The sequence below is a fragment of the Papaver somniferum genome, chromosome 3 (assembly GCF_003573695.1).
Source record: "Papaver somniferum cultivar HN1 chromosome 3, ASM357369v1, whole genome shotgun sequence".
Classification (NCBI taxonomy): domain Eukaryota; kingdom Viridiplantae; phylum Streptophyta; class Magnoliopsida; order Ranunculales; family Papaveraceae; genus Papaver; species Papaver somniferum.
Window position 1 is genome coordinate 219,527,334 of NC_039360.1, and position 10,229 is coordinate 219,537,562.

Below are 10,229 nucleotides of genomic sequence, written 5' to 3' on the forward strand. Positions count from 1 at the left end.
ATACGAACTAGGTTTCATAGCTTCAGGCGTGTCTGAGGCTGAGCGTCTCACACGCTGAAAAACGGAAGAATTCAAGAAAAGGTTGTCAGAAGCTATGTTGCATTAGGCGCTAGGCCCTCTCACAATTTTGCGCCTAGGGCGTTTTCTTGTCTAGGCACCCCTTGCACGACTCGTGCGCCTAGGTCACCTCTCACAACATTGGTCAGAAGTTTACAGAAAAAGGCAAAAAAAAAGGTAATAACATAAAGCATATTTCTTCTTCTTTCTTTTATAACTTGTAGATAGAAACTGTTTACAGGACTACTCTTTTTTAAGACTAATCAAATGTTACATGACAATCACCTTTTAACCCTAACCTCAGCAACCGGAACATACACAACAAGCTGTTCAGCATGATTGGTTTCTTTGGTTGCGGTACTTTTTCCTTCTTGTATTCCTATTAAAACTTTCTTCATCTCCTCTAGCTTAGCTTGTAGACTGCATAATCTCTCCATCTCAGCAGAATAAAGTAGCTCAATTTTAGTTGAATTTAGTTGTTCATACTTGGGTATGATATTGTCTTCTACAACTTGTTCTCTTTTAAGATTAATTGTTGATTTCTTTTTGAACCTCGGTGGACTATTCAACAATGTATTCACCTGTTCCATATGGTAAAGAAAATTGAAATGGTTAGTTTACGGGGGATCATCCAAAAGCCTATAAACAATATCAAGAGGTACAGTGGCGCATGTGAATTTCTGTCCATCAAGGCAAGTATGGCCTTGCTGACCAATGTTTGATGTGAGTGAACTAAGCCCTGCTATGTGATTGTTGGGATGTGACAAGGTGGGGTTGTTCATCCACATTAAACATGTTTTAAGAAAATCGAGCATTGGTCAGATAATGTCAATGCAGTTGAGTGCACAACATTGAGAAATCGGCATACCTCGTTTATACTGGTTGGCCGTGCTCCAGCAGTTCTACTGCGTCGTCGTTTCTTTGCTGGCGAGATGGTCAAAGATTCCATATTCTTCCTTCTACGACCATTTCCAGAGAACTTTGTTAGTTTGGCTTCTTCATTATCTGAGGAGAGCAGAGAAGCCTTAGCTTTTGAGGCTGCTAGATCAGTAGTGCGGTTGCTTCCAGCTGCAGCATTGGATTCATTGGCTTCCTGTGATAAAATACTAGTTCATGTAAGCCATAGTAAGTGAAATCCAATCTACCTTGAATCTGAAGAAATGCACAAAAAATTACCCAATTACAGTATGAACAAACAAGGCACAAAATGCTCCAATATGAAGTAGAAATGGCCATTCCCTTACCATGCTTAACTACGACATTTTAATACTAAATGTACAATAGTTCCTGATCAATGACGACATTTTAACACTAAAAATGTTTAGGAGTTCCTCTATTTTATTCTATGAAGGAACTGATTTTTTTTAAAAAAAAAAACAACAGAAAACCAAAATTATGGAAACTAAAGATATGAAGGGTTTTGCACCACAGTTTGTGAATCTGGTATGCTTGAGAAGTAGGAGTTTACCTTTCTGATCTTAAGTGCCATGTATCTGGTATTCTTAAACCACTTGCTGATCTGAAAATAAGAGATAAGTCAAAAAAAGAAAAAAAAAGTTGGACCTCAGTTATGCAGAAATGTAACAAGTAAATAACGTTAAGCAAAGACGAACAAACTCAAAATCTTCAGCGTGCTCATAGGACAGCATTCTGTTAAGTGTGGAAGTGGAGGGAGGTATGAGCCCATTTAAAGCATCGTTCATCAAACCCCCATCTTGAGCGGTGACCTAGGCAGTGTGCAGGGGCTAAGCCTACCATCTAGTTGACCTACTTACGTTGCATCACTCATGCTGGGTTGTATTGACCCACAACACAAATGGGGTTGCTGTTCTGTTTGATGGCCTTAATGAATGACCAAACCCTAGCAAAGGGTTCGTATGACCTTCTGGGATCTCATAACTTGGATAAGCCTTGCTTAAACATAATCTGACACAATTACATGCAACGTACTTGCAATACGAACATGTGTAGGTTTAACACTCAATTTAGAGCATAACTCTCACATCTAGTAATCAGTGTGTAAGTACTGTACCCCATTGACGCTCTAGCTTACCTTCTCAGATGCAATTCCCAACTGTTTAGAGAGGTTCTCCTTGACATCTTTCGGGGGAAGTTCAGTTTCAGCAAAGACTTTGCGAAGTACCTGAAGAAAAAGAAGTTACAATTCCTTGATATTAGAACAACCTACTATTTTCGCTTACAAATAAATGTAATCTAGAAACCAACGTATCATATATAACCAGTAACGTTCATATTGCCACTAACATAAAAATGTATTTATTCGATCTTCAACACCCACCGCCCTGTGTAGATTGTACACGAGTAGGGTCAACTTGTATGCAGTAGCCACTAGATTAAGTGATACTTTCCCATGTCACCCTAGCAGTGCACATCTATTTTGTTCAATTTGAAACCTCACCCAACTCACTTACCCATGGACAGCAACAGCTGACAATTATCGAGATTCTAATCCCTCAATGATCGTGCAAATTACAAATATGCCCATTGTTATGAGATAGATATATCCATGGAGAGAGAGAAAACCATTTACCTCAACTGCATCTGGGGGAATTCTAAACAATGTTCTTTTCTCGTCTGGAACTCTGCGGAGTTTCTTTTTAGGTTTTGTAGGATTCCCATCCGAATGTTTATCCTCATCTCCAAATAAAGAGACCAGCGTACCAGCTATGTCACTGCCATTCAATCTCCGCCGCTGTCTGCAAGGACCCCAGTCTTCATCTTCGCTAACTTGTTCATTCTCGACCAAATCTTTTCCAAACATCTCCTGGTAACAAAAGAAACTTGTCAGCAAAACCTAACAAAGCCCTTACCAAGATATCCCGGTCAGCTTTTGGAGATGATTATGAAACCAATCAAGCACCATTGGGAGTTCGCCTATGGTGAGCGAGAACCAGCACACAACTATATCCATAATAGTGTCACATGGCCATCCTTCCAGTCATTGTCCAAAATACTAATATACAGGAGTATATGATGGTGCAGACCTACAGGTGACACACAGAATCCTGACTACCACATGGTATGCCACAAAGGGCTTTTACACCACGAGTAGAGAGAACTAGGTTCATCTATAAAGAAAGGAAACACTGGCAGATCGACCCTTATACAAGTGCAACTATGACTGTATGTAATCAGGAATATCCAATCACAATTACTATCACGTAAGTTGTTTAGGTTTTATTACTTATTTAACGATACTTACATCATGCAGTTTCCTATAATCGACATCCCTTCTTTGCCTGCGACGACTTCTAATTTCAAGATCAGTACTGCCATCAGAATTTTTGTTGTCTATCATCTTGGAAAGATTTATCTTATCAGAGTTCTTTCCTCTATGTTTACTCTGATAAAATCCTCCTTCTGGGCTACCATCATTTTCTAATAAACTTCTAGACTGTAAATTGGCTTCTTCATCAGATGTCCATAAAAAACTACTGGAACTACTAGCTTCATCAGCCTTGTCATCTTTAGTGCCCATTCCGTTAATGCTGCAGCTCATTTCATTTCTTTCTGGGTCATAATCATCATCATCTGATTCATCCGATGGCCACTCATCTTCAGGGTTGAGTGATGCATTTTCATCAGGTTCTACAGCTGCTTCCTCGAAAACATCCTATCACATATAAAATAAGAGCACAGTCAAAACCTAGTTGACACAATGCTTAAAGATAGAAAAATGCATCAACAGATTTTAACTGCATAAAGAGACTGTGAGTGGTAACTTGAGCACAAAAAGAAATAAAGGATTCTTATTAATTTTCACTAACTTGCCAATTACTGCTTGTAGAAAAGTGGGTCCCAAGGTGCGCATTGACAGCTTCTATAATTTCCATCTTGCACTCACAGAATTTGCAAAACCATCCTTGATCATCCGGAGGAACTGAATCAGCATAAGTTCCACCAAAAGTAAGTTCTATTGAAAATGATAAACACACAATTACGAGAAACCCCACATTACCAGTCCAAGAAGAACATTTCAGAATAACTGATTCAGTTTCTAACATACAAAGTTGACCTCTAGGTCAAAGATTGAAGATTGCAGATACAGAATCATAAAATATCTGCAGGCAAAGATTGAGAAGCATGGCTCACTATTTTGTGTAGCTAATGGAGGATCTAAGCATTTCTGGTGGAAAGCGCAATCACATGTTCCATCACAGAGTATGATGTCATTATCTGGAAAAGCCTCTCGTAACTTGCACTTCGCGCAGATAATCTTGAAAGAGAAAATTCAGAGCTGTTAGTATATATACTACTAGGCCGTTAAGATAGAGCACATCTCACAACATTAAATTGTTAAGTTGTAAATATAACAGTTTAAGTATTTTGAGAATTAAAGGAAAAAGGTAGGCATACATGTTCATGAAAAACAGATCCATCTGGAGCCAATGCTGATTGTTCAATGCATCCCTTGGAACCAAGCAGATGGAGCTGGTGAATTGCGTCACGAATCCCAAGCTTACACTTCAATATCTGCTTCTTGGCTCTTTGAAGTTCCCTTTCTGGCTTAATCTTTTCACGGCTGCGGATAAAGTTTTCGAAACGTAAAGATAAATCTTACATAAAGGAACGCAAGCAATATTCAACTAAAAATCCTAAATCAGAAAATGCTATGTGTTATCTTTGGAGGTGCTTCAAACGAATAAACCGAGGTTGCAAGCTATGACGTATCGGCATGTTAAGAATCATAGTCATTTCTTAATGGAGCATCCTTAAAGCTAATATTTATCACCCACTCAGTCAAGTTGAAAGTATTTTTGTTTCTACAAACTAACTAACATCTCCGATTGTTTCACTTTTACCGAATTTATTTATATGATGAAAGTCATAACAGCCCCTACCTCTGGCCATTCCAGCCCTCCCCAGAGTATGCATCAATCAGATTCTGCTCCAGCTTCATTTTAATGATCAAGTACTTTGTTCTTCTTTGCAAACGAACTGTTTCATCCTGCTCTCTATTCTCCTTCATCCTATTTCTCTTTCTTCTTCTAGCATTTTTTTGATTTCCAAGATTCCCATCGGTATCTCTTCTACTAGTAGAAGATTTTCTACGTCTGAATATTGACGAAAGCGGCTTATCAGAAGAATCGGTATCAGAAAATTTCTGCATGACTTTTCGGCGAATTTGAGGCTTCTTTCTGGAGCCATTATTTGAAATCTCGCTACCCCTTCTTTTTTTCTTCGACAAGATTGAACAAATTGTCCTTGCTTGAGACCTTTTGTTTGGATTATATACCTTGTCGTAGTATCTTGTTCCACCATCATCGGCTGAGATAGCCATTTTGGAGGCGACATCTCTCCGGGTCTTGCCAGAAACCTGGCGACGTACCTTTCTTCTAGTACTCTCCATGCTTTGTTTTGTTTATAAGACTGAAAACCTTTCCGCTTCCATCCTTGTCAACTTTACAAAAGATACTGTACCCTGAATGATAAATCAATTTGGTTAGTATTACAAAGTAGCAGATAATGACATAGCCTGATAAAATATTGTAATTTCTCATGCAAAAATAGAATAAAATGAATTAGATCGTGAGCCTCTAACCACAGACACTAGACACGAAAAAGAAAACTTTGTAATCTAACTTTCGAATTGAAGAACCAATTACTCTGATACTAACTGCAGTGCACTTGATCAAGAATACAATCAAAAAGATTCTCCAATAATGCACATTGAAGAACACATGAAATTCAATACTGAACTATATCAGATAACATATAATGCACAACATCTTAAGAATCGAAACGTGAAACACGGGGATTCCTCAGCATCCAAAAATGGATTACCAAATGGAAAGTAATTCAATGCTAACAAACAAACCCTAGCTACTTACTTACACTACAACAAAGCCAATAATTACAGGTGACCAACAAAATCAACTACAATCAATTACTTATACGGATCAACTGATTAGGGCTAGAAGTCAAATCCTAAAATGGCATAATTAAGGCTCTAACATTATAAATCATCCATTATCAACAATTGATCTTGTCAAAATCATAAAGCCCAATTTAAGTTATGAAATTCTAAAAGAGTACCCAAATGAATATTACAGATCAAGTTTCTCAGAATATGACCAGAACCCACTACTCTAAATCACAGATTTGATTCAATTACAAGTACAACATATATTCAAGAAACAAAAATGTTTCTTAGGAATTCAAACTTTTGGCAATGAACACATAAAGTAGGAACTATTATTTCATAGAGATGAATTTCGAAAAACACCATAATGGGCTTAATAGTCACCTCACCTGAGAGAGTGAGTGCAAGTAAGTGAAAGGTCGGAACTTCGAAAGAAATTCACATTCTCTTTATCAATCTTCTCTCACTGAAGATAGGAAGATTCTGGTCTCTTTACTGGAAATGGAAGAAAATTAGTTCGTTGTCGCCGCCTGGTTCCGGTGATTGATAGATGTATTTTCTTCAGCGCATCCGACTGTCTGAATTCTTTGTTTATTTCTCTCGTCAGTAGTCGTTTTTGGTTTTTCTATTTCTTCCTCTTCCGAAAAAATGCACTAATTCATAGGAAGTAGAATTAGTGGGAAACTGATTGGGGTAATACAAAAATTAATCAGGGGCTATCAGAAGTAGAATCCAAAACCCCTTAACCATATAGTATTTACTATAATGAGTAAACTGTCCTTGTTTGATTAATACTAATCAATACACTGTTTACATAATTAGTATAGTTCGATTAATTAGTTGAGTTATAAATTATAGAATCTAGTTTTTGAATTGAGTTGGAAGATGTTTCCGAGGAAATAAATGGGTTTTGAGAATTTTGTAACGAAATAAATTATGCTAGTCAAATATTTCTCAAAATAAACTTACACAAGGTTTGTTGGTTTAATTCTTCGAATTAACAAAAGAAACTAACAATTTTAGATTTTCTTCGGAAATAAAAAGCCGTCATGCCCGGCTAAGAAATAGCATGCCGGCGGTGACTAGTTTGGCGGATTGGTATTAAAATAAAATGCTGACTTTTTATAGTGACATAAGATGTCATCGTGCTTTATTTTATTATAAGCATGCTGGTTAACACGTTTAAACAGTCATCATGCTAAGAAAAATTAGTATAGTTCTATTAATTAGTTGAGTTATAAATTATAGAATCTAGTTTTTGGTTGGATTGAACTTATGAATTGGATTGGAAGATGTTTCCGAGGAAAAAATGGATTTTGAGAATTTTGTAACGAAAATAAATTACGCTGGTCAAATACCTCCCAAAATGAACTTACACAAGATTTGTTGGTTTAATTCTTAGAATTAACAAAAGGAACCAACACTTTTAGATTTTTTTTTTCAGAAATAGAAAGCCGTCATGCTCGGCTAAGAAATAGCATGCCGGCGATGACTAATTTGGTAGGTTGGTATTAAAATAAAATGCCGATTTTTTATAGTGACATAAGGTGTCATCGTGCTTTATTTTATTATAACCATGTCGGCTAACAGGTTTAAACAGTCGTCATGCTAAGGAAAATTATACCATGGAGACTATTTGACATTCTTTTTCATTACAATGACGACGAATTGTAGTCATCATGCTCCTAATGTTTATATCGTGCCGAGTAATATGATGTTTTTTTTTCCTGGAGAAGCTCAAATTTAAGTACTTTTGGTTTTCAAAGTAAAAGTTTCACACAATGACGATTATTTGGAGAGTCTTCCTTGTCGTAATGTTGTTACCATGTCGGACTAATAGGATGTTTTCATCGAGAAAAATCTCAAATTTAAGTACTATGGTGGTCACATTTATAGTTTTATGCAATGTCATCATCCGAATGTTATTATCATGACGACAAAAATGATTTCATCCTGGGAGGTGTCAAATTTAAGTCTCTTGGTCATCACAGTAATAGTTTGATATCATGACGACTACATGTTAGCCGTCATGGTCGTAATGTTGTTACCGTGACAACATTGTGAATGTGACTTTCGGGAATAAAAATTCATCATGATACTCATCATACGACCATGACCACCAAGGATAAGCATAAAAAGTCGTCACATTAGTTGAATAGATACCATGACGACCAAATAAAAACTGAGTTTTATCATTTAAGAACGATGGAGATAGAAATAAAGGGAATAATTGATGGTTGGAGTTGATAAAGAGGGAGAAGGATATAGAAAGGTTTACATGGAGGTAGTCAAATGAGATTTCAAATGACTTCCGGAGAGCTTTCAAATCTATTGTTACAGGGGTAGTCAAATGAGATTTCTATAGACTTTCATAGACTTTTTATTTGAGTGACTCCCATAGATTCTCTGCAAAATTTGGATATTTCTAGTGATTCTCAGAGATTATTTTAGAGAGTCTTTTATGACTTGTAGAGACAAAAATCGAGATTCATGAAGAGTCTCTGCAATTTATGAAGACAAAAAATGTATAATATATAACCAAAATTTTAAAACATCGATCTACCGATTATTTTTATTTTATTATGCATATTATAATGTTAATAAAAGTACCATGAATACCTAGTACAATATTTTTCGTTGTCAGAATAAATCTCATTGTTGTCCAATGCCTAAGTTTTCAGTCATCCCATTTTTTTTATTTGTTGTGCTATCTCATCATTGGTTAGCATCTTTTCGTTGTTTTATTAGAGGAGATGTCCTTTGAAGTGGAAAAGAGAAAGCTCGGTCGGTATACACGAAGGAAAAGAATAAGAGATTGTATTACTGTGCAAATGGCTCGTCCCTTAGTCATCTCCTCAAAAAAAAAGAGAAATAAATTGGTCCTACCCCTCAAAACAAATGTTTCCTAGATTTCCAAGTCTCTCAAAATATCACCTCTTGAGGAGAGATTTCTACAATACCTATTTTCCTAAAAAAGTCTCTCCAAATCTCTGAAAACAACAAATCAGTGACTACAAATTCTCCTTCTAATAACAAAGGTATTGAAATGACTCTTATGAAATCCTAATCCAATAACATGGAGTTCCAGAGAATTTAAATGACTTAAAAAAAGTCTATAACTAATAACAAGAGATATTGGGAGACTCTCCAAAATCTCCATAGACTAACAGTAGATTTGGAAACTCTCTGGAAGTCATTTGAAATCTCAATTGAGTACCTCCCTGTTAGTCCATAGCAATTTATGGAGAGTCTCCTTGTGTCTCTTGTTATTAGTTAGAGACTTTTTTTAAGTCATATAAATTCTCTGAAACTTCATGTTATTTAAACAATTTTTGGTGAGAAAAGAGAGTAACAACGTTTCAAAGCGTTTTTGAACTTGAGAATAAGAATATAGCCCTAGATCCTGAGAATAAGAGTATAGACCTAGATCTTTTGTAACCCTTCACTTTAATAAAGAACAATTTGTTCTTCTCCCCTGGACGTAGGTATCAACATCGAACCACGTAATCTTTTTTCCGTGATTTATATGTTTATGTTGTGTTTGCTTTATTTTAATTCTTGCATGGTTAATCTGGTATCAATCAATGATGTGAGATATGGTGATGTAAAAATGGCTATGTAAGTGTAACTGGATAAGGAGTGCTGTCCAGGAAGGTAGTAGGCATGGTAACGTATCTTATCATCTCCCAAGTGAAAACTTGTGTTTTTCTTGTATTACTGTTATTCCTAAAACCTCAACACATCCTTCTTTAATAAGCCATTTTAAAAAAAGAAATAATTATTGTGTTTAGTGATTGTATTTGAAAAGAAGAGGGTACCCAAATATACCTCAATCTAAAACTTTTCCACCTATAAATCCTTTTTCCGAAGGTGATTGTCTATAGACTGAGTCGAGACAATACAACTAATCGGTTCACACTTTGTGTGATCGTCTAGGGATACGAGATCGAGAAAATACGAAAACAAGATAACTTGTGTGATTGACTATGGATACAAGATCGAGACAATACAACAACGAAGTATGATTACTTGATAATAGGTTCGGACTTAACCAAACACAATAGGATTGCTATCAAGTAATTAGGAATTAACGTTTGTGTATTTTACTTCTAATTATAATAAAAACAATTATAATTGCGGAAATATAAAAGTAAAAGACACATCAAGATTTTGTTAACGAGGAAACCACAAATGCAGAAAAACCCTGAGACCTTGTCCAGAATTGAATACTCTCAGGATTAAGCCGCTATACAAAATCTAAACCAACTTCGTATAGTTGAGACCAAGC

At 36.1% G+C, this 10,229-nt stretch overlaps 1 protein-coding gene across 2 annotated transcripts; it reads right to left on the minus strand.

Annotated features, from left to right (window-relative positions):
• Window positions 1-226: 226 nt before the first annotated feature.
• On the minus strand, window positions 227-6,580 carry LOC113358710 (pathogenesis-related homeodomain protein-like). Of its 2 annotated transcripts, none has more exons than XM_026602356.1 (11): window positions 6,331-6,580; window positions 4,920-5,500; window positions 4,435-4,600; window positions 4,171-4,294; window positions 3,846-3,958; window positions 3,281-3,691; window positions 2,609-2,842; window positions 2,111-2,200; window positions 1,526-1,576; window positions 926-1,150; window positions 227-638 (listed from the first exon to the last, which is right to left on the minus strand). In XM_026602356.1, exons 2-11 carry the CDS (start codon window positions 5,426-5,428, stop codon window positions 339-341), a joined length of 2,223 nt encoding a protein of 740 aa, XP_026458141.1. In that variant the 5' UTR covers window positions 5,429-5,500; window positions 6,331-6,580; the 3' UTR covers window positions 227-338. The 2 variants fall into 2 exon arrangements, with proteins under 2 accessions (XP_026458141.1, XP_026458142.1); XM_026602357.1 differs by having other exon boundaries at window positions 6,326-6,580.
• Between the last annotated feature and the right edge of the window lie 3,649 nt (window positions 6,581-10,229).

What these genes read in the sequence shown, in the direction of transcription:
- LOC113358710 (XM_026602356.1), bottom strand. Translation starts at nt 5,428, where the DNA reads ATGGAGAGTACTAGAAGAAAGGTACGTCGCCAGGTTTCTGGCAAGACC. An exon ending in ATTATAGGAAACTGCATGAT is followed by an intron (nt 2,843 to 3,280) that starts GTAAGTATCGTT and finishes TTTTGTTACCAG; the next exon opens with GAGATGTTTGGAAAAGATTT. An exon ending in TGGCACTTAAGATCAGAAAG is followed by an intron (nt 1,151 to 1,525) that starts GTAAACTCCTAC and finishes ATTTTATCACAG; the next exon opens with GAAGCCAATGAATCCAATGC.